We start from the raw sequence: 27,744 nt of genomic DNA on the forward strand, positions 1-27,744 counted from the left end.
GCGTGTTTTCATGGGCCTGTTTCTTATTTGTCTCGCGAGATCTGGCAACACTGAAACAAACCAAATCGAAAGTAAGCCGAACGGAGAGAAAACACGCGTACAGGTACATCAACATAACAACGTTATTTTTAATAATTCATCTTTAAATCAAACTCTGTATCTCTGTTAACATCAAACAATGAGCAACTGAATGTATTTACCAACATGAATAAATAACAATAAATGCTTCACGATAGCTCGAATAACGAATAAACATATAAACGTTTATTTTAAAGTGCATATTGAAGAGTTAATGCTGTATGTTCTGTATGTGGAAGAATTGACAATAAAGCAGATTTTGACTTGAACTGTATCAATATTATCGTGGTCACGTGACTGTATGAAACGATAGGTCTTCCGGGTCTAATTATAGATTTTACCTTTGGCGATGTCAATCTGGTGCGATTATTTTCTTTTATAAAAGTGATTTTTAGGTCATTTCACCCCTTAAATACTATAATAAAAACTGCTGCTTTGAGGTATGAGTTAGAGGATAAAGAAAATAGAGGATTATGACACGTTTCCAAGTCATCACTTGTCATTTAAAATATTGCAATTAATATCATCTTGTGGACTATATACCGAGGTATTATCGTTCTGTGAGATTTTGATATTGCTACATCCCAATAAAAAAAGTCTTATTAATGTGAAAACACAAGTTTATCTTGACAGGTTAGGCCATGTTTATAGTAATACTTTACATATAGGTGTGATAATATGGATTCAGTTTTGTTGTTTCATTTTTATTGTTTCATTGTTTTATTGTGTTTGTTTATTTATCGTGAAACACTCCTTTATTACATTTACAGACAGGCCTGTTTTCTCAAACACATTCTGGAAAAGTGAAAGTAAAAGTGTTGTTAAGCAGTTGGTGGTGTAAATGAGATGAAATGGCCAGTATTTCAGTGGATCACGATCAGTTGATGTGTTCAGTGTGTTTGGATCTACTGAAGGATCCAGTGACGCTTCACTGTGGACACACTTACTGTATGAGATGTATCACAGACTGCTGGGATCAGGACGATCAGACGGGAATCTACAGCTGCCCTCAGTGCAGACAAACCTTCAGCCCTCGGCCTGTTCTAGGGAAGAATGTGGTGTTTGCTGAAATGGTGGAGAAACTGAAGAAGACCAAACTTTCTGATGTGTGTTACGCTGGAGCTGGAGATGTGGAGTGTGACGTCTGTACTGGAAGAAAACACAAAGCCATCAAATCCTGTCTGACGTGTCTGAAGTCTTACTGTCAAACTCATCTTGAACGTCATGAGGAATTTCTCTCTGGAGATTCACACAAAATAGTGAGTGTGACTAGAAAACTGAAGGAGATGATCTGCCCTCAACATCAGAAGCTTCTGGAGGTTTTCTGTCGTACTGATCAGCAGTGCATTTGTTTGATGTGTTTGATGGATAAACATAAAAACCACGACACAGTTTCAGCGGCAGCACAGAGGACAGATGAAGAGGTCTGAAGTGAAATCACACACTGTTGTAGACTCTTAATGTTCACACATCATCACATGACTTATGAGCTTTATTTTCTTTGTCCTTCAGAAACACTTGAAGGAGACGCAGAGAAAGTTTCAGGAGAAGATCCATCAGAGAGAGAGAGATGTTCAGGAGCTGAGAGACGCTGTGGAGGGTCATAAGGTGACATGTGATGAGATCTGTGTGTGTGTGTAATGTGTAATGTGTGTGTGTGTGTAATGTGTGTATGTAACTGTAATGTGTGTGTGTGTGTGTGTAACTGTAATGTGTGTGTATGTGTGTGTGTGTGTATGTGGGTTTAACTGTAATGTGTGTGTGTGTTTGTGTAATGTGTGTAACTGTAATGTTTGTGTGTTGTGTGTGTGTGTGTGTGTGTATGTGTGAGTGTGTGTAACTGTAATGTTTGTGTGTAACAGCGGTGTGCACAGACAGCAGTGGAGGACTGTGAGATGATGTGGACTGAAGTGATGTCATTGATTGAGAGAAGACGCTCTGAGGTGACACAGCTGATCAGAGATCAGGAGACGGCTGCAGTGAGTCGAGCTGAAGGACTCTTGGAGCGACTCAAGCAGGAGATTGATGATCTGAGGAGGAGAGACGCTGAGCTGGACAAGATTTCACACACAGATGATCACATCACTTTCCTACAGGTCTGTGAAGTCTCTTTCATTCATCAACATTACACTGACAGTCTACACAACATCATAGATTGTGTCACTATTGCTTGTTTTCATGTGAAGTCATGATGGGATTTGTGTGTTTATTTGATGGTGTAGAGTTTTCAGTCTCTCTCTGCACCTCCTGAATCTCCAGACGACATCAGTGTCACTTTCCTCTTTTCTTTTGATGATGTGAGAGAATCTGTCCGTCAGCTGAGACACAAACTGCAGGATTTCTGCACACAGCCCATGAGAAAGATCTCCGGTAAAACACTGGACATCTGACATCATATTAGAATGACAGTCCAGTGATATCATGAGATTGACACTGTTTCTATCTGCTGATTTCCACAGTCACACACACCATCACTGAGCCCAGGATCAGAGAGCACTTCCTACAATGTAAATAACACACAATAACACACACACACACACACACCTCCTCTAGAAGATCATCTCTCTGAACAATGAAAGAAAACATCAGCAGAGTTGATCATCAATCATTCAGAATCACACACTTCATGAAAATACATTCAGTCAGAAGAACATCTGGGACTCCTGACGTCTAGAGTTTCATATTTTATAAACACATATTCATCTTAACATGAGTTAAAAAAACATTCAAATCACACAGAGCTTCTTCAGGACACTCATACATGAAGAGTTCAGATACCAGACATTGATCAGATGTTTATTTTCATCTTTAAATTCATCATTCTGTAATGTGTTTGTTCTTCCTCAGATTCTCATCAGTTGACTCTGGATCTAAACACAGTGAATAAACTCCTCAGTCTGTCTGAGAGAAACACAAAGATCACAAACACTGGAACACCCCAGCAGTATCCTGATCATCCAGACAGATTTAATGTGTGGCAGGTGTTGTGTAGAGAGAGTGTGTGTGGACGCTGTTACTGGGAGATTGAGAGGACTGGTGTTAGTGTGTGTATATCAGTGTCATATAAGAGCATCATGAGGAAGGGATGGAGTGAGTGTTGGTTTGGATCTAATGATCAGTCCTGGAGTTTGATCTGCTCTGACTCTAGTTACACATTCAAACACAATAACATCGACACTGAACTCCCTGTAAAGATCAGATGTGATAGAATAGGAGTGTATGTGGATGAGAGAGCAGGAATTCTGTCCTTCTACAGCGTCTCTGACACAATGACCCTCATCCACAGCATCAGCACCACATTCACTCATCCTCTCTATCCTGGATTTACTGTTTTTCCCAAATCATCAGTGAAACTGTGTGATCTATAGATTATAGAGAGATTCTACACGTCACAGATAACATGTCAGATATTAACATGAGTAAAATCTGCCTATATGAGGTGTAATAACAATTCTGATGTGAAATCATTAAACTGATCAAATACAGGATTAATAGAGTCATTACGTTCTTCTTCAGTATTGTTGTTTTTCTTCTTCACAATATAAGATAAAGCCGATACTATCATCACATAAACAACATGAGATGAACTCACAGTTTCTTTAGTTGTAACAGAAATGACATCATCTCTGTTAGTGAGTTTTGAGACAGCGGTGGAACAAAAGGTCTGGTGTTATCAGCTCACTGTTTTACATTCAACTTGATCTTCTTTATTATTTATAGCTGAGAATCATGCTGGTATAAATCTTTCAATCATGCTTTTGTATATTTCTCTTTAAAGATCTTCCTTCACACTATTACTTTATGTAGATGTGATTATTCATGTGGTGTCTTTTGACTTTATGAATAAAGCATTCTTTCTAAAGGCCTTCAGATGTTTTATTTGACAGTATTTGAGTTTGTTTTACTGTATTCATATTTGAGAAACACACACGCTTATATGCAGGTGTCAGTCCTGTACTGGAGGTGAAGACCTGCGTCAAAATAACTTCACAAGAAACCTCATTTTTCACTTCAGACTGTCAGAGATCGACTCTTTTCTAGATGATTCTTTTCACTTTATAAGAAGTTTGAAGGCTACTTATTTTTTACATGCTACTAGAAGGAGTAAAGCTGAAGTAAGCAAAGGAGAGAATGAACGATAAGATTATTTCAGACACAGACATACAGAGTTATTTGTTAGTCAAATATATGCGGAACGGGTTAAGTAAGAGAGCATAAAAACATTAAACGATAACACTCCCCACTTCTCCCCACAACCAGTATCTGGTTGCTGCCCCTTTATTCCCTGAATTTAATTTATTGTTCCCTTATATCTACACCTATAGGTACACCATAGTGATTTACGCAGTTCTTTGCAGGCGTTAATCAAAAGCGTTAATGTAATCTTTTGTTTAAGTTCAATTCAATTCAAGTTTATTTATATAGCGCTTTTCACAATGTGTATTGTTTCAAAGCAGCTTTACAGGGGCAAACAGGAAAAACAGAAAAGTTAAAACACAGCACAGTGCATGGTATTTATACAACGAGTAAGATCATTCTAATAAATAAAATCTAATTTCTAATTAAATAAATAAATGAATAAATGCAGTCTCCCGGTGAGCAGGCCAACACTGCCCTGCTGTGGCGAGGAACCCAAACTCCAATGATTGATTAATGGAGAAAAAAACCTCGGGAGAAACCAGGCTCAACCGGGAGGGCCAGATCCCCTCTGACGTGTCATAGCTGCACTCAAACTGGTGACATGTAATCTTAGTTTAGCATTTAATACCAAATATTGTAATTTTGGATTCAATTTATTGTCATTACACATGTACAAGTACAATGCAACAAAATGTATCAAGAAGGAAATACAGCATAACATGAGGAAGGTGGGGAAAAAAACAAGCACACAGTACACATAGATAAGAACTTGCAACAGGGTAAGTAATCCAGCTCCGGCAAGCAGCCATCCGGTCCTGCAGCCATTACGGGGCTTGACACAGACCCGCTTGCCAAGCTGGCGGGTCAAAGCGACGGAGGTCTGGAATCGGTCAGAGTCTTTATTTGTGTGTGTGTCTGTATGAGTGATAAGGTCCAAAAGTCTGTGTGTGTGTGTGTGTGTGTGTATGATGGGGGAGGGAACACAAGAGCGTCTCGCCACATTGCCCTTCAGGGTTATTTCTCCAGTATCGGCCTCGGCCAAGGCCAATCCTGGTTCAGGGGGGCCGAAAAGATAAGATTGCAGTTGTTTCGTCTTGAGGTGAGTAAACCGCATTCCAATTCCACGGCTACTCTCTTTGTCCATTTTGGTCTCTAGCATCATCAATTTTCCATTCCATAGCCGTGAGCTCTTTCAAGATATAATCCATATTGCGATTAATAGTCTCAGTCTCAGTGCTGACCGCTCTTCTCACGGCCTCCGTCAAAGCCTTGTGAGGCTTTGGACAGCTGTTCCCGTTTTAAGAATATTTCGATAACTCAGGGCAAAGCATAATCCAATCAGCATAATACCTGTTATCATGGTTCCGAAAAGGTAGATATCTTCAATGTCCTCCACGGAAAGAGCCGCCAGACACACGATCCGCCATCTCTCCCACGCGTCCATCGTGTAGCCAGCTGCGAACGTTCCGTCAGGGCATTCAGGTTCACTCGAACCTTTCTTTCTCGTCGAGAAAATGGTGTCAATTGCGCTAAGGGACCAGTTGATCAGATCCATAATTTCCAAGTTTCGAGAGCAGTGCAGAGAGAGTCTCTCAATAGATGAGACGAGACAAGACAGGAGACAAAGCAGGGAAGATATGGGCAAGGACGGGGAGAGAGAAAATGTGACCACCTCCGATGAGAGCCAAACGAGAAGGGCACACGAGAACTTCAGCATTAATTTGACAAATAGTCCGTCTTTGCTCTTGGTTGGGGATGTAGTGGTCTGAGCTGGGATGGTCCGATGGTCATATTTCTCTTGGCTGGTGGTGGAATTGCCTTAGATGGAGCTGGGATGGTCAGTCAGTCTGCACCTGTAGCTGGCGTAATCTCAAATTGGGGATGGGCATCTGTCGGTCGTCTGGACATGGTGGAACTTCTTCCTACCTCGGGATGGGCATCCCGAGGCAGAGGCGGAAAGAGAATAAAGAGAATAATTAGCGTAGCAGCTGTTCATTAACTATGCATTAAGTGAAAGCTTGGATGAAAAGATGTGTCTTTAATCTAGATTTAAATTGGGAGAGTGTGTCTGACCCTCGAATAGTATTCCCAGCCGGCACATGACCGACCTTCAACGTTGAAATATGGTTGAAATAATGACAGTTGTTGTTTCAACGTTGAAACAACGTTGATATAACGTTTAATGCTAAATGGTTGAAAACCAACCGGTACATTACCAACCTTCAACGTTGAAATATGGTTGAAATAATGACAGCTGTTGCTTCAATTTTGATTGAAATGCTAAATGGTTGATAAAGGGTAATAAAAACACTTATAAATCAACTTTTTTTTTGCAAGATCCATATGTTGAATCAATTAATGTATGCACAGAATAAATCATTTCTGCCTTTTAAATTATTAAGATCATTATTATTATTATTTTATTATCCATTTACATTTTTATCATGAACCTTCTGGTATAGATATTATCAACAGCAATAAAAGATTGCGCTGCTTTACCACACTGACACAATTCCTATTGGTTATCTAACCTTATTTGCTTTGATTATGATTGGTTAATCTGTCTGTCATTCATGAAACTGGCCAATGAAACTGTGCGCGCCATTTTATGTTTGAAAATATGACCGTTATCCTGACCGTCATTTGAAGCGAGACTGGTCTGGCCAAGGGAAGAGCACGATAGAAAGTGGTCTGCGAGGGCGCGGGATCAAAAAGGTAAGTCTGATTTCAAAAATATACGCAAGGTCATGAGTTAAACGCATTATGTCAGTTCTTGGAAAATTGTAAATGCACAGTTTGTTGAATGAATTTACTAACTCGATATTCAGGGAATGCTTTTCCACATTTGTGTCGCGGAGGGCTAACGTTAGTTTTACAGATGTCGATTGAGGCCTAACGTTACTCGTGCCGCTTCAGTGTCGTTATGTGCTTTTGCGGTTGCAACGTCGATTTTAAGGGATAAGACATTATACGTGTGCACACAGATACAAAATTGCAGGGAAAAAAGTGTAACGTTACATAAGCTAAATTTTCCGTTTGTCGTCGTGATTACTGTCCATTCACGGTAATATCGCGAGATTGGAAGCGAGACTGGCCAAAGGAAAGAGCATGAAAGAGATGGGCGATATGGAAAACAATCCAATCGAGTTAATTTTATGTGTTAAATATGATTCACAATATTATCACGATTCTTTTTCATGTTAGTTTTACTGTTTTGCAAGTTGTCTGAGCAAATAATAGTAACGTTACTGCAATATGCTACTGCAGTGGCATATGGCCAACAGCATGACAGGGTCTGAAAATCCTGCTCAAAACGCTATGTTCCTCATCAAATGAATGACAAGGGTTAGTAGGATTGTAAAATGTTTTGATGTGATTGATCAATTAATTAAATTAAATTAATTATTTAATAATCAAATATAACGACTACAACGTGTCACCAACGCTGCCTCAGATGTGGGCTTGTCAGATGTGTGACTGTTGCGGACGTGCTCTTCCTGGAACAACGCACAAACGGCAACTAAACCTAATGAATTCACAATGATTTAATAAAATAGTGTTCTCAAACTAACAGTAGGACAACAATTTTATGTAATTAATTTTTTTTTAATAGAACAGAATAGAATGGAAGAGAAAATTGGTATTACTGGATCAAGATGTTTGAATTGAAGCAGACATATATGATGTATAATGTGCGAGAATGACTGAGCTGGCTTATCGAAAACAGGGAAGCTACTGTGCATAAGGTCAATTGTGATCCTGATAACTTTGACATCCTTAAAAGCTTTTCCATAAATTTATAGCAATTTTGTTGATCTTGGCTGTTTTGATTTTTCCCTTTAGATGCAGTCGTCAATGCACACAACACAACCAGTACAAAAGTAATGGAGACCATGTCCAAATATTTAAAAATATGCACCAGAGAGGATGGATGGTGGTGGCCGTAAGAAGACTCTTCCTTGAAGACACCTTTTTTTCCTTCTTCTTTTTTAATGACTGTTGCTAGTAAAATGTTAAGTTCTACTAAAGACTTCTTGTTCTACAAACTTTCCTTACTTTTACTTGGATTCTTTTTCACTTAATTGTTGAGATTTTAGAATGTTACGAAATGAGTACATATGTTGGTCACAAAATGAGTACATATGTTTGTTATTATTTATATATAGGCTATTGTGTATATTTGCAGTGTGTATGAAATTAGAATTAAAAGCTTTTTCCCTCTGCATTCTGATATCATTAAACCCTTAAGAAAGTGCTTTGCTGTTGAATGAGAATTTTTTTCAATAAATTATGTGAAAGTGTAAATGTAGAATATAGATGTATATTTAAATTCTAAGAAAGTTATTTTTCCATTTGGTGTAAATGTTCAAAACTTTTTCTTTAGAAAATGAAGCATCTCATCCCTGCACTGCAGATTAATGAACATCTAATTGTTAGAAAGAGTTTTTTTTTCTTTATGCCGTCCAATTGCAAATCATGTACAGCAAGTTTTATTAGTTGCTGAAAACACTATGTGTACCGAAAGTCATAGTTTACATCTCAGTGTTGACGTTTAAGCATAATAACAGGTACGCCAGTGAAACAGGGTTTCAATATCAACGTTGATTCAATTTGCAAAATCGAAAGCTGATTCAACGTCGACAGAAGACCATAACCCGAAAGGCAAGAGTGAAACGACGTCGCGATTTCAACGGTGAATCAACGTTGTTTCTTCCGCGGTGAAACGACATCACAATATCAACGTTGATCCGTTTTCGCAAAATCGAAAGGTAATTCACCGTTGATTCAACCATGGTACCTGACGTTGTTTCAACGTTGAAATGCCGGCTGGGTTAGGAAGGCTATTCCAGGGTTTAGGTGCTACGTATGAGAAAGCTCGTCCCCCTTTGGTGGATTTTGTTATTAGTTAACTTAAAAAAGATAAATTAGTATTTGTAAGGGAACATAATGATTGAATTACTTTTTTGAAGGTAAATCAAATAGTTTTATAATAAAATCTTTAATCAAATTCAGATGCATGCTCAGTATACAGTATCTACATATGGTTTAACTTTCCCCCTGACTCAGATCAACTTACCCCTACCATGGGGCAAACAGAACCACATGAGCACTTTTTTTTATAAGAATCTTATCATTTAAAACCTTATGTCATAGATGTGTTGTTATAATTTAGATTGATAGGAAACATCCTGAAAAAAGATTAAATACTTTTAATGCACTTATGCCTCAACGCGTGTTGCGTTCTTTAACGGTCCGTCTGGAAACAACACAAAGTCGTCTGATCTAAGAAGTAAACTGTCGTGTTTACAACGGTTTCAATAATAATTTCTCACGATCGACTAAACGTTTAATTCTTAAACGTATGCGAGGTTCACGGCATAAACTTATAATCATTTTGTTGTTGTTAACTTTCGACACGTTCTTGCATGTACATCGGTCTGTTACTATGGGGACATTTCCAAGCCTCTTAAGTGACAAATGAAACGTGATTGGTTGCTTTACCTGTCAGTCATAAAGCCTCTTGGGCGGGACTTAGCCAAAGAAAGCGGCGATAAGTTCCAGACCTTCAGCATGAGAAGCCAGCACGTTTAACAGTGCAAAGAAGTCAGAATTCATGAAACAGTGTTTAACCCCCCCCCCCTATAAAGTCAGTGTACTTACATTTATATTCAGTAATTAAGCAGACGCTTTTATCCAAAGCGACTTACAGAGCGTTCAGGGAGCAATAAGCGAACTTTCATACAGGAGCAATCATACAATTCAAGTTTCAACAAACGCCCGTTGAGAGAAAGAGAGAGGGTTAGTTTTCTTTTCTTTTGTCTGTCAAGTGTTCACAGAAGAGATGGGTTTGAAGTGAGAGATGAGTTAGGACCAATGTTCCACCAGGAAGGAGTTGTGAAGCAGAATGAGCAGGAAACCACAGTGAGATAGAGTCTAACATTTCTAATGTCTAAAGTCATGACCGCGCGGTCTTACACAAATCTGGTTGGACACCAGACGCGATTTCTTTAAGACTGCGAGGGAAGCTCAGCTTCCCCTATAATTGTCAAAAAAAAGAATGGTCAAATATATGTACTATTATGTTAACATTTTATTGACTAAAAATGCGTTAAACACGTTCATCTCGAACGAAAACAATTTCGTTCAGAATCAGCTACTTAGGTCGGCTGACTCGATTTCCTTCTCATTCATTCCCGTAGCGTACAGTGCATTACTCTGTTGAAGCCCAGCGTCCATTGACTTCAATGGGGCTGCTTTAAACAGTTTTTTTCAGTGCTTAGAAACAAGACGGTCATTGGATAATGCTGCGATTATGTCCCACCCACGGACGCTCAGCGTCTCTGGGATGAATGGAGGAGTGGGCTGGCCCGGACTCCCAGCGTCTGCGTGATGATTTTTGGGGTCGACAGCTTATAAAAACGTATTTCTTGTTTTTTTTAGCTTGTTTGCTATACACATTGTCACATATCAGCTTTTAGACATTGTTTTTTATTTTTTGTTATAAATCATAAAGGACAAGGAGGCGGCAGCTTCTCGCAATGCAAAGAGACGGTTGGTGTGGGCGTGGTCTTCAGATTATGACGCGTATCACTCTGTGTCTCCATTTCCAACTCAGTCCCATCGCGGATTTTACATGTGTAGTCGAAAGACAAACTGCTGCAACCTTCATCGTATATTTCACACAATTTCACACCACATTCATTGTTTCAGTTTAACATAATTCCCACATTTCCTCCCGTTGAGTTAAATATAAATATATATATATATTAGATCGTTTGTTCATTAATTAAAGTCACTGGAAAAGACGCCTAGTTGGTACGACAGGGTTACAGAGCATTTTCTTGAAAAGGAACGTAGGGCAGAATTTACATATAAATAAATGGACAATTTTTATGATTTAGGCCGAAAATGAGCTTCCCCTCTTTAAAAGACCAGCAGCCGCCACTGTATGGACACATATAGCAAACACAACTATCCCATAAACAAAGTTAATATAAATTATTGAAAATAATTAATTCACAAAATTGACCATATCCATTGCATGAATTGAATCACATTAGTCATTATCATTTTTACTCAAAAATATCTGAGGGACCCCCTAAGTCTAGTTTTTTATTCTGTATACCGAGGTCTGAGGTTCTGAGAATTGTTTGCTGATGGATGATATTTTTCTCAGTGAAAGAGAGAGTGAAGTCCTCCGCAGTCAAAGATGAAGTGGGTGGGGAGGAGGGAGGCAAAGAAGAGAGTCACATGTCTTGAAAATTCTTCAAAAACCTTTATGTCATATAAAATAATTTGTATAGATGTTCAAATATTAAATATATCAAAAGAAGTCTTTCTAACAAAACTAACTTCCTAGCGGATCCGTTTGATAAAAGAAGCATTCTGAACAAACAGCTGAGAAATTGGCTTTTTTGTCAAACAGAATGTCAACTTGTTACGAAACGGGAATCGTGATCGAAAAAGTTTCCAAACCTGTACGAACCCTGGCAGAGTGGAGCACAGAAATACTGCATCATACGTTCAACTCGTTTTTGACAAGTTGACTATGTTAAGCTTGAGAAGCCAGAACGTTGAACAGCGTAAAGAAGTAAGAATGCATGAAATGGCATGTAACCTCTGCTTTAAATATCTGGTGTAAAGCATCTTTGTCAAATGTGTGTAACTGTAAATATGGTTTGTGCGTAGGTTTAGTGTTTGTGTTAGATGATGGAGGAGAGGTTGATCTTGATCTGGGAAACTACGAACGCTTTCTGGACATCCGGCTCACCAAAGACAACAACCTGACCACCGGCAAGATCTACCAATCAGTCATCAGCGCAGAGGAGATTATCTGGCCAAAACTGTACAGGGTAAGAAGATCCTCTGAGAGATGTGTCTTCCTCCATAAGATACTATTACTAAGAATTTCATGAAATTTTTGGTTTTTAAATGGATTTCCAGCAAATTGTGGTAAAGGATAAGTTGGATGACATTGATCGTTCTCATTTGTTGTAGTGGTGCCACATATAACGGATGCCATCCAGGAGTGGATGATGCGTCAGGCCCTTGTTCCTGTAGACGACGATGATTTTGAACCTCAAGTCTGTGTCATTGAGTACTGTGTCATCAACAGTAACAACCTACTGCAATTGTAACTGGATGATTTTGTTATGAACGACAGTTAAATCGTAGAGTCAAATGACCAGTCTTCATTTTAAGATTAAAGATGATTCTTTGTTGTTTTATAATGAACTATTGGCTGATATTGGAAGTGTTGAGATTGTTGGCTGTACTACTTTCGTTTGATTTTGAAAAAGGCTCAGACTGCAGACATTTTTGTTTCTCTATTTAGTGTGTATGACCTGATTAACCGGTATGTTTTCCCTATGCATCTCTAACGATGTATTTTTTGTACAAATTTGCCTCTATACATCATGTATCATAGCCGTAATCATCCCTATATGTACTAATTGGCTTCGTAACTCTCCCTGCATTCCATTTCGAAGGACTCATCCCTATGCCCTGAGCCCTTCGAATGGTTTACCCTCCGGAGTGAGAGCTTTGAAGGGTTAAAGGGTGTAGGGGACCAAACAACTGTTTCTTGAAGTGCCCTTCTGCGTCATCATCCCGCGCCCATAAGGAGGCAGCGTCACAACGCAAAAGAATCATGGGAGCCCGAAGTGACCATCAAGTTGTACCCTTCAAAATCCTTCATTCTGATGAAGGGCCCGTTAAAGGGGCCAGTTATGAGCACTTTGGCTTGGAACGAGCCTTCAGTATGGCGGCCATGATTGTTTTCACTCTGAAGGGTGTATATATATCCCAGTTAGAATGCAGGGAGTGTCTCCTTTCAAGCCAATAAACTGGTGTTTGGTGGGCGTTCTGGTGCAATATGCCGTTACATCATCCAGGTGGATGCTGGATATTGGTGGTATTTGAGGATGTTCTCGCTCTTCGATGTAAAGTTTTATGTGAAGTCAAATATTAAATCACGTAAAATGAAACTCTGTGCCTTAACACAGTCATCGAGTTTGAATGATAATTTTATGCTGTCACCAATTTTTTTAAATTGATCATAAATGCCCAATGTGTAAGAGTTCATCTCTAGATATCACGAAAGAGGTCTAAGCCTCTTCCTGTTTGAAATTGCAGCACACTCCACTGCCTTTTTCATTGACTTTTTGAAAAGAGTTTGTTACATGCTATGCAAACATCGAATCAGCTGCTCTGTCAGTCAAGCAATATAGCGTGAGCTCTCTAGTTGCTGTTAGCGGTCATATTAGTAGAAACTAAACCAGTACAAGCAAAGGGGCTGGCTCTGACTTTGCCCGTCAGCCAGAACAAGTTTCTCCATCATTGCACGTTTCAAGTCACCATAACGGAATCCTCGCCTCTCCTTTCATTTGATTAGACAATGAGGAGAAAGCGGTTTATGTCATGCACCTTTTATCCTGGAGTTGCTGTTTTTCAACTTTAGACACTCCATCTTAAAGCAAAAAAACTCATTCTGTCACTTATGATGTTTATATGTAATATCTTAACTGTATATTATTTGTCCAGGTGAACCCAGAGCTGAAGCAGCACTTTGAAGATAAAGGTTTCAGGTTTGTGGGTCAGGACGTGGAGGGTGAGAGAATGGAGGTCATTGAGTTGGATGGTACGTGAGAGGACATATGTATTCGAAAACATTCACTAAACTCAAGAATCTAAATCGTTCGGTTTATGGATCTTGAGATCATAATGTATCTTTATTTTGCAGATCATCCGTATTTTGTTGGTGTACAGTATCACCCAGAATTCACATCGAGACCCATTAAACCATCTCCACCGTACTTTGGTCTGCTGTTAGCTGCCGCCGGGCGACTCCCAAATTATCTTCAGAAAGGCTGTCGGCTTTCACCACGGTATGGATCTGTGTTACCCAAGCGACTCCACATACACGTGCCTTAACTGGAGATTTCGGTCCCATATTAAGTCTAAATAAAAGCTCGACTTACACAAGATGGAAAATCGAGTCTTTACTGAACTTTAGAAACTTTGATCATTTTAAAGCTATGGAATTATAGGCAAAAATACTTCATTAAAATTGTGGCTAATTGTTACTTTTCTCTCCAGAGATACATACAGTGATGAAAGTGGCAGCAGCTCTCCAGAACCAGAGATGACAGACTTCAAACTACTTTCAATAACTCAAGATTAAATCTGTACAATTTCATCCCGCTTGCTAAAGCATTTTTTTTTAAGTATCTTGCATTTTGTTTGATTTTATTGCCATTATCAAGAAAAAAATTGAGTCACCTTTCTGAAACTAATTTAAACCCTTAACAGTCAAGCAGAGATTTTTACAGATTTGGATTAACTATTCATGTGGACAAATAATGTCAAGTATTAGTCATTTCAAAAAATTTATTGTTCCAGCAGTCTGGTGCCAAAAAGTTCAGTTGAGTATTCCCTTAATATTTTGGTCATTAGAACAGCAATTTGAGTGAACTACTCCAGTTATTGGTCAAGACTGGAAGACATACAAATGCAGTCACGAACATCTCAATCCCAGTATTGAACCCAGTTGTGGATTAGTTTTATTAGCATGTTGTTTGGTGTTAGTTACAGTGGTATTTACACAACTATTTTTTAAAGATTATTGGTCAAATAAAGAGAAATATTCAACTTCTAGATTGCGTTTTATTGAAACAAAGAAAACTGCCTAAAGGCTGTTCACAAATTCCAGTCCACTTGAAACCGCACAGAACGGCATTCATGTTGCATCCTTCAGATCCAGGTGAAGCTCACACCTAAAGGTCAGAAACCAAAATGAACAAACCACATACTGTATGCATACACAATCATCAGACTGAACTGATCTCAGCCCCATATCCGCAAGTTTCATCCAGCAGTCACCATTACAAATACTGTCATCATCGATCAGAGAGAGGTCATATTAGATTTGGTCATGTTATAAGTTAGACAAACCTGGCATTGAATCATCCCATTCCAGAGATCCCATGTCGTCACCTACAAGAGGAGAAACAGCTCATTACAAAACTGATAAAGCAATTTTCTGAAGTGACAACAATGCCAAAGATAAAATAAAAGAATATTACCTCAAGCTTACTAGAGTCCTTTCAGGAAGTGATCTCATCTCACTGCCATCTAAAACAAGAATACAATGATCAGCAAAGAGTGTTTATGAAAGAGAAACATGCCATTCCCTCAGTTTTCAGTGGCTCAGATAAAATATAAACTTTCTCATAACAGAGCTGTTCTCTCAGATAGGGCAAGTTCTGGTCATCATAGCCAACATGAAAAGGTGGAATACGAAACTAACAAACCTGCGAGGCGGCATACTGCAGTCCTTCACATCATCCTAACACAACTATGGACTGAAGCAAATCTTTCCCTGTGTAGAAAGAGATACTTGTCAATACATTTAGATTAGCCATCACAATATTAAAAATAAGGGTGAAACGTACCAGTTGTTCACTCAACTCATCCTTCTGAAGACACGGTCAACCACATCTGCGCCATCAGACCTGAATAGAAACAACAGTCAGACACACAACATAAAAACCGGCACATCATGACAAACACAGGTTTGTTATCCTTTGCCTTTATGTTGCCGAGACAGCTACAGGTGAACTGTACAGCGACCGTCGGTCAAAGTGTTGCTCTTGGCTCCTGTTTGACCGCGCCTGCTATAGATGAACAGGAACGGCTTCGATAAGGGCCACAAAGACCAATTTGGACTGATGAAAGTTTCAATGGGAGTTGAGCACGTGCGTCAAATCTGCTCTGTGCGCATAAACTACCAGTTAGTGATGGGAAGTCCGGCACTTTTCCGCGAACTGGTTCTTTCGGACAGTTCGTGTCAATGAACCGGTTCAATGAAGCGGTTCATCGGTTTATTTACGCCAGAACGTAATGACGTGCTGTTATGACGTAACGACGTTCGGTCGGGATGAAAATACACTTGGCTGAACATTTAATGAAGACACTTTTCATCACTTAAAACATCATCATGATCTGATAAGTTTATCACATTTAAGTTTGCAAATAATGCACACAGATACAGACAAAGGCAGTAATATGCAAGCGAACGTTATGAAGTGAATAATCTGTTATTAATTAAACTTAGGTTTTGTCAGATTGCCCCACTCGTCGTCGTCACACGTGCTTATTGTCTTCATACTTTGGTTAACTTTGGTATAACTCTAAATTCCAAGAATCTTTTTAACTTCAGAGTGAGAGAAGCCTGCTAGTTTTCACACGCACGCATGCGCAGCCGCAGTTTATCAACTCACTAGCACTGAACAGCCGGTTCACATTTATATTCTTCACAAATCGGACGTGTCCGAAAGACACGGCTCTCGGTTGATGACCCAAAAGACACGGCTCTCGGTTCATGACCGGAAAGCCAATGGAATGCAACCGATTGGATTTTGTGACTCAAGATTCTCTGCGAGAACGGTTCAATCCGCTTGTTTCGTTCCTGTGCATGATAATGTTTAGATTTGTATCATCTTGTTTAAAAATGAAATAAGATATGCTCATGAAAATACCATGGATTCAAAATGAAACAAATGAAAGTGTAGTTAAATTTTACAAACTGATAGCCTAGGAATTGTTTTCAATCTTTAAAGTAATTATAAAGCAAAAATGCACAACATTAATGCATTTTAAGCCACGTTAACATAAATAAAATACAAATAGTTCTGACCATTATAAAGTGTGTTCCCTGTTAATGTTTTTATGCTGCAAATGTAGTTTCTTATATGTATAGTATATGTTTTGTATGTAATTCTATTTTGGTGTATTTGAAAAAGCACAATAAACATTTTTGTACACTTTTTTCATACATTATTACATTTTATTCTCAAAATATTCTAAAGTATAAACGTTAAAAGGAATATAAAGCAAACGATTATCTAGGCAAAGGGCTTATTAATATGCTTAGACTCTGCCAAGACGCACGTGCATCAGCTGAGCTCATCAGTTAAACCGGTCTGGTTCACATCTCGAACGTGTCCGAAAGACAGTGAACCGGCTCTTGGTTCAATGAATGTACTGATGATCCAAAAACTGTTGCAACCGATTCTTGAATCATTAACGAGAACCGCTCTTGGGGTGCATGCGTGTGTAACTGAGGAAATATGTGGATACGTGCTTTCTGGAGGCGCGGACCGCTTTGAACGATTCAGTTCGATTTGGTGAACCGGTTCGACCGGCTCACTATAAAGAGCCGGTTCAAAAGAACGATTCGTTCGCGAACCGGCCATCACTACTACCAGTAAAGACCAAACTCACAGACCCCAGTTTAGTGCAAATTACACACTTAAATACGCCAGTGCCCGAACGTGCTGCAGTTTTAAACGCTTAAAATTAACTTCAATAATAAAATGTACCTCTGCGGCAACGTGGATAGATGGACATCATGGTGGGTGAAATAGACTCCAACTGAAAAGCAAATACACAATTATAAACTTTCACAACCACACAAAAGTTGCATATAAAATTACATTTTAAAATAAGCCAACACAATTGACAAGAAATATCTTTAGAAATAAAGCCTGCATTAAACGACCAACCACGTTGCGTTCTACATTTAAACTACAAGAGTCGATCTACACATGAAACGTGACATGACAAAGAACGCAAAAATGATAAAAAACGACTAAAGGTCAACGTCAACGAACACATTATGAATAATTAACATTATGCAGTAAAAATAACGTCGGTAGACTTTTCAGCCGAACCCAAGCCACGTTGTGACAAAGATTACTTCTAGCCTAGAGAAAACAAGCTAACACCAAAAATGCAGTTTAAGTAGCGCTACATAATTATACAAATTATTTAGAGGAAACTACACGTGTAGCTTCGATGTTATAAGATTACATCTGCGCGTACCTTCACAATCTCTGATGAACGCGATTCAAAGAAGGAAGGAAAAAACGTGACGCACTTTTTATACAGCGCATCTTACGCTGATTGGTTGAAGGCGACGTCTCGGCCGCATAGGGACATGGGATATGTAGTGAATTCAAATGACACAAAACATACACTATTGCCAAGTTCGTTTATTATAAGCGGCTTTGGGCTCGTTTTTCTGTAAAGTCGCTCACAAATTTTGGTATTCGCGTTTTTTTGGGGCTTTTTTCTAAAGTGTAGTCGCTTATTTGGGCTTGTTCCCATCTTCATAATAAGTTGTCAAGCTGTTTTTCTATAAGTTATAAACGGTGGAGTTTGTCTTGCCTGTTCCCTCTGTCCTCCCCCTCTTTTCCCCAAACACACAGGAGACAGCAGAGTTTGTTCCCACCCATATTCTGCTTCTAATTGGCTCAGACCCAGATAATAATCAATGATGTATCCTGTTTGTGTGTTGTAGTTATTTAAGAATGGGATATTCTGCAGTCCCTGTAATAATAAATAAAGAATTTATGAGTTTAGGATGTCTGTGCAAATTTTTATAACCAGAGGTTTACTGTGTAGCCTATATAATGCATTTGGTACATCAGTTTTCTAATGATATAAATCATGTTAAAAGGTGGTTTAACTCCCTCTTGCGGTCATTGTCCTGAAGCTCAGGGGGGAGAAAAATAAATAAACTGTACCGTGTCTACAGTTTTGCAGTACAGTCCACATGGATGTAAATTGACAATCTGTACCCACAGTTTAAAATCCATTCTCACGGATTGTATAACCGCGCACACAGTTTATTTATTTTTCTCATCCCGGAACCTACGGGAGCTCCGTAGAAAAAGTCGCTTGTTGTGGGCGTGTTTTCATGGGCCTGGTGGCTTATTTGTCTCGCGAGATCTGGCAACACTGAATACAAAGTAACAAGAATCAACATACACGCACAATTTTAAATGAGTGTTGGGAATATTAAAATAATGGAGGAAATAGTTTTGGATGGAAATATGAGGATTGTGGGCTGGAGAATGAAGTAATCTCTCCTAATGTGCCATTAAATGGTGTATCGGTATGGAATATCCCTGAACCTATTGTTGAAATGAGATTATTGGAGGCCCGGGAAAAAAGCAGAATGAAGATATAGTAATAGTTATGAAATCAATGCTTTTATAAAGGAAACAGTTTTATTCTTTTGTGCAGATTTACACAGATGATCTAAAGATCCAATTGAGCAAAAAGTGGGCATAGGAGTGTATGTTCCAAGAATTAAGACGGAAATAAATTTAAGGTTAAGTGACAAATTGTCTGTATACTCTACAGAATTAACTGCGATAATAATAGGATTGCAATGGGTCGAACAGATAAAGCCAAATAGGATTGTAATTTGTTCAGACTCTCTATCAGCTCTTAAAGGTATAAAGTCGACAAAATCTGATAGAGAAGACCTGATAGTAGAAATTTATACATTACTACAAAAGCAGAGGGTATAATTGTATAATTTTGTTGGGTGCCGGCACATATCGCGATAGTAGGGAATGAAACAGCAGATAAATTAGCAAAAAAAGAATTAAAGGAAAACTTGGTGGATGTTAAGGTACCTCTGGGAAGGAGTGGGATAAAGTCAGTAATTAACTGAAAAAAATTAAGAATATGGCTACAAAGATGGGAAAATAGCAGCAAAGGAAGGTGGTATTATAATATTGTAAAATCAGTAGGGAAAAAATAAGTTTTATGGAAGGCACAGAGAGGAAGAAGTAATGATTTATAGATTAAGGATGAGACATACAGGACTAAACTCAACACTAGCATTATTGGGGAAGCATGAAAATGGTTTGTGTGATGAATGAGATGTTTCTGAAACAGTAGAGCAAGTGCTCTTTGAATGTAGTAAATATGATGATCAGCGTAACAGTCTTTCTAGCAATATAAGTAACAGCCCAGTGAGCGTTGTGGAACTTTTGGGAAAGGGTTAGAATGATAATCAGGTATTTAAGGCAGTTTTAACCTTTTTAGAGTTTACAGGACTAGACCACAGGGTTTAATGTATGAGGATGAGGGTCATGATGCTTCTGCCCATCTAAGAGGTTGAGGAGACCATTGGGAAACTGGAGGAACTGAACACGCAGCGCCAGATGAAGCTTGGGCTCTGATCCTCTGAGATGGATGAGGCATTACACGTTTTCTTTTATTATATCAAAACAGATTCATCACCCATGTGCACAAGATATACAGTAGGTGGCGGTAATACTCCTTAAGAGTGAACGGCAATTGAACCAGAAGAAGAAGAAGAAGAAGAAGAAGAAGAAGAAGAACACCGAAAACAAACCAAATCGAAAGTAAGCCGAACGGAGAGAAAACACGCGCACAGGTACATCAACATAACAACGTTTTTTTTAATAATTCATCTTTAAATCAAACTCTTTATCTCTGTTAACATCAAACAATGAGCAACTGAATGTATTTACCAACATGAATAAATAACAATAAATGCTTCACGATAGCTCGAATAACGAATAAACATATAAACGTTTATTTTAAAGTGCATGTTGAAGAGTTAATGCTGTATGTTCTGTATGTGGAAGAATTGACAATAAAGCAGATTTTGTCTTGAACTGTATCAATATTATCGTGGTCACGTGACTGTATGAAACGATAGGTCTTCCGGGTCTAACATAGAGAATGTTAGAAAAAATTATAGATTTTACCTTTGGCGATGTCAATCTGGTGCGATTATGTTCTTTTATAAAAGTGATTTTTAGGTCATTTCACCCCTCAAATACTATAATAAAAACTGCTGCTTTGAGGTATGAGTTAGAGGATAAAGAAAATAGAGGATTATGACACGTTTCCAAGTCATCACTTGTCATTTAAAATATTGCAATTAATATCATCTTGTGGACTATATACCGAGGTATTATCGTTCTGTGAGATTTTGATATTGCTACATCCCAATAAAAAAAGTCTTATTAATGTGAAAACACAAGTTTATCTTGACAGGTTAGGCCATGTTTACAGTAACACTTTACAATAGGTGTGATAATATGGATTCAGTTTTGTTGTTTCATTTTTATTGTTTCATTGTTTTATTGTGTTTGTTTATTTATCGTGAAACACTCCTTTATTACATTTACAGACAGGCCTGTTTTCTCAAACACATTCTGGAAAAGTGAAAGTAAAAGTGTTGTTAAGCAGTTGGTGGTGTAAATGAGATGAAATGGCCAGTATTTCAGTGGATCACGATCAGTTGATGTGTTCAGTGTGTTTGGATCTACTGAAGGATCCAGTGACGCTTCACTGTGGACACACTTACTGTATGAGATGTATCACAGACTGCTGGGATCAGGACGATCAGACGGGAATCTACAGCTGCCCTCAGTGCAGACAAACCTTCAGCCCTCGGCCTGTTCTAGGGAAGAATGTGGTGTTTGCTGAAATGGTGGAGAAACTGAAGAAGACCAAACTTTCTGATGTGTGTTACGCTGGAGCTGGAGATGTGGAGTGTGACGTCTGTACTGGAAGAAAACACAAAGCCATCAAATCCTGTCTGACGTGTCTGAAGTCTTACTGTCAAACTCATCTTGAACGTCATGAGGAATTTCTCTCTGGAGATTCACACAAAATAGTGAGTGTGACTAGAAAACTGAAGGAGATGATCTGCCCTCAACATCAGAAGCTTCTGGAGGTTTTCTGTCGTACTGATCAGCAGTGCATTTGTTTGATGTGTTTGATGGATAAACATAAAAACCACGACACAGTTTCAGCGGCAGCACAGAGGACAGATGAAGAGGTCTGAAGTGAAATCACACACTGTTGTAGACTCTTAATGTTCACACATCATCACATGACTTATGAGCTTTATTTTCTTTGTCCTTCAGAAACACTTGAAGGAGACGCAGAGAAAGTTTCAAGAGAAGATCCATCAGAGAGAGAGAGATGTTCAGGAGCTGAGAGACGCTGTGGAGGGTCATAAGGTGACATGTGATGAGATCTGTGTGTGTGTGTGTAATGTGTTTGTGTAACTGTAATGTGTTTGTGTGTGTATGTGTATGTGTGTGTGTTTGTGTGTGTGTGTGTGAGTGTGAGTGTGTGTGTGAGTGTGTTTGTCTAATTGTAACGTGTGTGTGTAACTGTAATGTGTGTGTGTAACAGCGGTGTGCACAGACAGCAGTGGAGGACTGTGAGATGATGTTGACTGAAGTGATGTCATTGATTGGGAGAAGACGCTCTGAGGTGACACAGCTGATCAGAGATCAGGAGACGGCTGCAGTGAGTCGAGCTGAAGGACTCTTGGAGCGACTCAAGCAGGAGATTGATGATCTGAGGAGGAGAGACGCTGAGCTGGACAAGATTTCACACACAGATGATCACATCACTTTCCTACAGGTCTGTGAAGTCTCTTTCATTCATCAACATTACACTGACAGTCTACACAACATCATAGATTGTGTCACTATTGCTTGTTTTCATGTGAAGTCATGATGGGATTTGTGTGTTTATTTGATGGTGTAGAGTTTTCAGTCTCTCTCTGCACCTCCTGAATCTCCAGACGACATCAGTGTCACTTTCCTCTTTTCTTTTGATGCTGTGAGAGAATCTGTCCGTCAGCTGAGACACAAACTGCAGGATTTCTGCACACAGCACATGAGAAAGATCTCCGGTAAAACACTGGACATCTAACATCATATAAGAACTAGATTTTAACGTTCGAGTACAAACTTTATGTTGGCTTGACAAAGCCTGTCCCAAAGAGTTTGAAATAGTTTGAAAGGTTTTATTGATAAACTTTTTCTAACATGATGGAAAAAAGAATGGGACCCCAGTGTGTAGAAACCGTGCTTAGTATGTTGTTAGCATAATTAGCATGTTCGCTAGCATAATTAGCATGTCGCTAGTATGATACTCCAAGCCATGAGTTAAACGAACCAACCCCTGTGTCTCTATGATGTTCTGATGCAGAGATATAGGCATTGCTAAATGGTTGCTAGGGTAACCTGTTTGGTTGCTATGGGCGTGGCTTAGCAGAAGTCAATTGATGATGGGTCAAGCCCTAAGTGAAACGAACTAACCCCCATGTCTCTACGATGTTCTGATGTAGAGTTATAGGCCTTGTTAAATGGTTGCTAAGTTAACCTGTTTGGTTGCTATGGGCGTGGCTTCGTAGCTTAATGAAGTTTCAGGGATACTGACTGGTTGCCTTAGTCAAATGAGCCCACCCCCTTGTCTCTACGACACTGTGCTACTAAGATATCCATCTGGACTTTTTATAATGGGAGTCTATGTGAGCGGATGCTTGGTCGCTATAAATGGTTGCTATGGGCGTGGCTTCGTATCTTAATAAAGTTTCTGGGACACTGATTGGTTACCTGATTAAAATGAGCCCACCCCCTTGTCTCTAAGTGGTTGTACTGCGAAGATATTCAACACGGGACAGTTATAACACCGTATATGGGCATATTTCCTCTTCCGTTATAAGTATGGGGGAATTTTGGGGGGCTCTTACACCCCAGGGGTGCAACTGACACCCCATTGTGAGTTATGTTCTTATAGAGCCTGTTAGATTCTTCAAACGTGGTATCTCGCAAGTTTCTTCGACATCCTTACTTTGAGTTATGGGCCGTAAAAGTTTGCCCCAATGTTAAGTCAATGTAAAATGTGGTGGTTTTAGGTCCGGTATTCGAAAACCAGAGCCTGGATCAGTTTAAAAGGATAGAGCAACTGAAGTCAGACCAGTTTGAAGGTTTGTGGAAAGTTTGGTGCATGTAGCTTGAAAGCTCTAGGAGGAGTAGCAGTCAAAAATTTTGGAGATCGTAATAATAATAATAATAATAATTATAATAATAATAATAATAATAAGCTCAGAACAAAGAACAGAATGTTGACTCTGTCAAGCCAACAGAATGACAGTCCAGTGATATCATGAGATTGACACTGTTTCTATCTGCTGATTTCCACAGTCACACACACCATCACTGAGCCCAGGATCAGAGAGCACTTCCTACAATGTAAATAACACACAATAACACACAATAACACACACACACCTCCTCTAGAAGATCATCTCTCTGAACAATGAAAGAAAACATCAGCAGAGTTGATCATCAGTCATTCAGAATCACACACTTCATGAAAATACATTCAGTCAGAAGAACATCTGGGACTCCTGACGTCTAGAGTTTCATATTTTATAAACACATATTCATCTTAACATGAGTTAAAAAAGCATTAAAATCACACAGAGCTTCTTCAGGACACTCATACATGAAGAGTTCAGATACCAGACATTGATCAGATGTTTATTTTCATCTTTAAATTCATCATCCTGTAATGTGTTTGTTCTTCCTCAGATTCTCATCAGTTGACTCTGGATCTAAACACAGTGAATAAACGTCTCAGTCTGTCTGAGAGAAACACAAAGATCACAAACACTAACACACTCCAGCAGTATCCTGATCATCCAGACAGATTTAATTTTGTGTGTCAGGTGTTGTGTAGAGAGAGTGTGTGTGGACGCTGTTACTGGGAGATTGAGAGGACTGGTGTTGTGTGTATATCAGTGTCATATAAGAGCATCATGAGGAAGGGAGGGGCTGAGTGTTGGTTTGGATCTAATGATCAGTCCTGGAGTTTGATCTGCTTTGACTCTAGTTACACATTCAGACACAATAACATCAACACTGAACTCCCTGTAAAGATCAGATGTGATAGAATAGGAGTGTATGTGGATGAGAGAGCAGGAATTCTGTCCTTCTACAGCGTCTCTGACACAATGACCCTCATCCACAGCATCAGCACCACATTCACTCATCCTCTCTATCCTGGATTTAATGTTCATCCCAATTCATCAGTGAAACTGTGTGATCTATAGATTATAGAGAGATTCTACACGTCACAGATAACATGTCAGATATTAACATGAGTAAAATCTGCCTATATGAGGTGTAATAACAATTGTGATGTGAAATCATTAAACTGATCAAATACAGGATTAATAGAGTCATTACGTTCTTCTTCAGTATTGTTGTTTTTCTTCTTCACAATATAAGATAAAGCCGATACTATCATCACATAAACAACATGAGATGAACTCACAGTTTCTTTAGTTGTAACAGAAATGACATCATCTCTGTCAGTGAGTTTTGAGACAGCGGTGGAACAAAAGGTCTGGTGTTATCAGCTCACTGTTTTACATTCAACTTGATCTTCTTTATTATTTATAGCTGAGAATCATGCTGGTATAAATCTTTCAATCATGCTTTTGTATATTTCTCTTTAAAGATCTTCCTTCACACTATTTCTTTATGTAGATGTGATTATTCATGTGGTGTCTTTTTACTTTATGAATAAAGCATTCTTTCTAAAGGCCTTCAGATGTTTTATTTGACAGTATTTGAGTTTGTTTTACTGTATTTATATTTGAGAAACACACACACTTATATGCAGGTGTCAGTCCTGTTCTGGAGGTGAAGACCCGCGTCAAAATAACTTCACAAGAAATCATCATTTCTCACTTCAGACTGTCAGAGATCGACTCTTTTTAGATGATTCTTTTCACTTTATAAGTTTGAAGGCTATTTATTTTTTACCTGCTACTAGAAGGAGTAAAGCTGTAGTAAGCAAAGGAGAGAATGAACATCAAGATTTTTTTTGACACACAGACATACAGAGTTAATGGTTAGTCAAATATATGCAGAACTTAGTATTTGTAAGGGAAGATAATGATTGAATTACTTTCTTTGAAGGTAAATCAAATAGTTTTATAATAAAAAACTTTAATCAAATTCAATTACATTCTCACTATATCTCCATATATCTCCACTATATCTCCATATGGTTCAACTTATGCCCTGACTGGTCACGAGTCTAACAATTAGGACACGACTGCCCCTTTTTTTCACACAAATAAAAATATCTGAGAGTCTGTTTTTTAATTATTTTGGGGGTCCTAGGTCCCCCCAGGCCCCCTTCAATTCAAGCATTGGTGTGTCGGAGAACAGTCAAAGATGAAGTGGGCGGGGGAGGAGGGGGGCAAAGAAGAGAGGCAAAGAAGGGAGTTACATGTCTTGAAAATACTTCACAAACCTTTATGTCCACTAACATAATTTGTATAAATGTGCAAATATTAAATATATCAAAAGAAGCCTTTTCTTTTAAACAAAAACTAACTTCATTTTGATAAAAGAAGCATTTTGAACCAACAGCTGAGAAATTGGCATTTTTGTCAAACAGAATGTCAACGGCAGGGAAAAGGTTAATAATGTCTCATTTTATAGTAACTCTGAGATGTTATAGGTATTCTCAATTGGTTTGACTCATTTCTTGAAACAGAAATTACATTCTCAAATTCTAAGATCATTTTGCAAAACAGTCTTAAAGTTCAGCACAACACTATAGCTCACTTGCAAAAGCTAATATCTCTCCCAAAACTGTTCACTCATGCTTCAAAGCTAAATTCCTTTCCCATATAAAGAGTCTTCTCAATTGCTTTGGCTCATTTCTTGAAACAGACCGGACGTTCTCAACACTCTTGGTGCTTTTGCCAAAATAACGTGGATGGTTCGGCACAACACCATGGTTCACCTGCAAAAGCTCATACCTCTCCCAAAACAGTTCACTCATGTGTCAAAACTAAATTTAAACAGTCAGTGCCCCCAAAATGCTTCATTCCTTTGGCATTGTGTAAGCACTGCAGGTCAAAATATTTAGATGTTTTGTCACCATGGCAGAGGACCATTTAAACATCCCTCATGGCCACCTTTCAGTCTTGGCCCATTCCTTCATTGACAATGTTTACTGGACTGTTTTTGTCTAGCTAACAGAACACAATTGTGTATAAAACTGAAAAAAAGAAATAGGATTTTAGGGTAAGAGTGGCCTCCAAAATTTGACATCACACATTGCACTCATACTGCAGAGGAAATTTTCATTAATTATCACGCACACACATAAAGTAACGTTAATACATAAGAGTAAAAATAAAATGTATACAGCATAATATACTGTAATATAGACACACAAATAAAAGCAATTAAACTTAAATGCAGCCTACAGTCCTGTAAATAAAGCTGGAGTTTCACAACTAACAGTTCTTCACTGGTCACTGTCCTCACGCTCCTGTCCATCCACACGTTGCTGTCTGTCTGGTCACAGATTCTCGTCCACATCACAGGGTATATTCTCTCTTGCGATGCAAAGAGGGAAGAAACGGCGTGCATGTCGCAACCATCCCTTACACTGATCTCCTGTAATATCCTCACACGCAGCTTCCATTGCATGGAGCAGTGACCTCTGATCTTGAGCCCGATGCTCATACACTCTCATCCTCCAAGCGGAGGAAAACTCCTCAAAAGGATTGAGGAAAGTAGAGTGAGGTGGTAGGATCACCATCACCATCCTTGGATGAGTAGTGAACCAGGCCCTGATGAGCGGGCCACGGTGGAAATTCACATTGTCCGATACCATGAAATATTGTGGTAGATGAGGCCCTACGAGACCTCTCTCATATTCAGGGATCATTTTCAGGCGTGGCTGGGAAAACGGTAAGAATCTTTATTAAACAATATTTCCGGGTTTCACACTTCCGGTTTCAAAATCAAAGTCCCACTTGATCCTTCTGGATCTAAGATTCTGTCAGCTAGT

At 38.9% G+C, this 27,744-nt stretch overlaps 3 protein-coding genes, 1 long non-coding RNA gene and 3 other non-coding genes across 8 annotated transcripts; 3 read left to right on the forward strand and 4 right to left on the reverse strand.

Annotated features, from left to right (window-relative positions):
- The first annotated feature begins 4 nt into the window (after window positions 1–4).
- On the forward strand, window positions 5–3,943 carry LOC130415566 (tripartite motif-containing protein 16-like). The gene is made up of 7 exons (XM_056741362.1): window positions 5–103; window positions 849–1,502; window positions 1,591–1,686; window positions 1,941–2,174; window positions 2,301–2,448; window positions 2,538–2,585; window positions 2,926–3,943. Exons 2-7 carry the CDS (start codon window positions 930–932, stop codon window positions 3,444–3,446), a joined length of 1,620 nt encoding a protein of 539 aa, XP_056597340.1. The 5' UTR covers window positions 5–103; window positions 849–929; the 3' UTR covers window positions 3,447–3,943.
- Window positions 3,944–13,278: 9,335 nt separating this feature from the next.
- LOC130416062 (CTP synthase 1-like) lies at window positions 13,279–14,874 on the forward strand. The gene is made up of 3 exons (XM_056742157.1): window positions 13,279–13,858; window positions 13,961–14,105; window positions 14,317–14,874. Exons 1-3 carry the CDS (start codon window positions 13,837–13,839, stop codon window positions 14,399–14,401), a joined length of 252 nt encoding a protein of 83 aa, XP_056598135.1. The 5' UTR covers window positions 13,279–13,836; the 3' UTR covers window positions 14,402–14,874.
- Window positions 14,864–18,148, reverse strand: LOC130416063 (uncharacterized). The gene is made up of 7 exons (XR_008906006.1): window positions 18,103–18,148; window positions 17,601–17,652; window positions 15,672–15,731; window positions 15,531–15,598; window positions 15,303–15,351; window positions 15,172–15,213; window positions 14,864–14,993 (listed from the first exon to the last, which is right to left on the reverse strand). It is a non-coding gene; the product is annotated as an uncharacterized LOC130416063 (long non-coding RNA).
- On the reverse strand, window positions 15,056–15,128 carry LOC130416180 (small nucleolar RNA SNORD99). The gene has a single exon (XR_008906047.1). It is a non-coding gene; the product is annotated as a small nucleolar RNA SNORD99 (small nucleolar RNA).
- On the reverse strand, window positions 15,421–15,500 carry LOC130416159 (small nucleolar RNA SNORD103/SNORD85). Its single transcript, XR_008906027.1, has one exon. It is a non-coding gene; the product is annotated as a small nucleolar RNA SNORD103/SNORD85 (small nucleolar RNA).
- Window positions 15,795–15,930, reverse strand: LOC130416161 (small nucleolar RNA SNORA16B/SNORA16A family). The gene has a single exon (XR_008906029.1). It is a non-coding gene; the product is annotated as a small nucleolar RNA SNORA16B/SNORA16A family (small nucleolar RNA).
- Window positions 18,149–20,330: 2,182 nt separating the features above from the next.
- LOC130415898 (tripartite motif-containing protein 16-like) lies at window positions 20,331–25,470 on the forward strand. Of its 2 annotated transcripts, none has more exons than XM_056741896.1 (7): window positions 20,331–20,476; window positions 21,242–21,895; window positions 21,984–22,079; window positions 22,258–22,491; window positions 22,618–22,765; window positions 24,063–24,110; window positions 24,453–25,470. In XM_056741896.1, exons 2-7 carry the CDS (start codon window positions 21,323–21,325, stop codon window positions 24,971–24,973), a joined length of 1,620 nt encoding a protein of 539 aa, XP_056597874.1. In that variant the 5' UTR covers window positions 20,331–20,476; window positions 21,242–21,322; the 3' UTR covers window positions 24,974–25,470. The 2 variants fall into 2 exon arrangements, with proteins under 2 accessions (XP_056597874.1, XP_056597875.1); XM_056741897.1 differs by having other exon boundaries at window positions 20,371–20,444.
- Window positions 25,471–27,744: the final 2,274 nt, after the last annotated feature.

The sequence above is a fragment of the Triplophysa dalaica genome, chromosome 25 (assembly GCF_015846415.1).
Source record: "Triplophysa dalaica isolate WHDGS20190420 chromosome 25, ASM1584641v1, whole genome shotgun sequence".
NCBI lineage: Eukaryota > Metazoa > Chordata > Actinopteri > Cypriniformes > Nemacheilidae > Triplophysa > Triplophysa dalaica.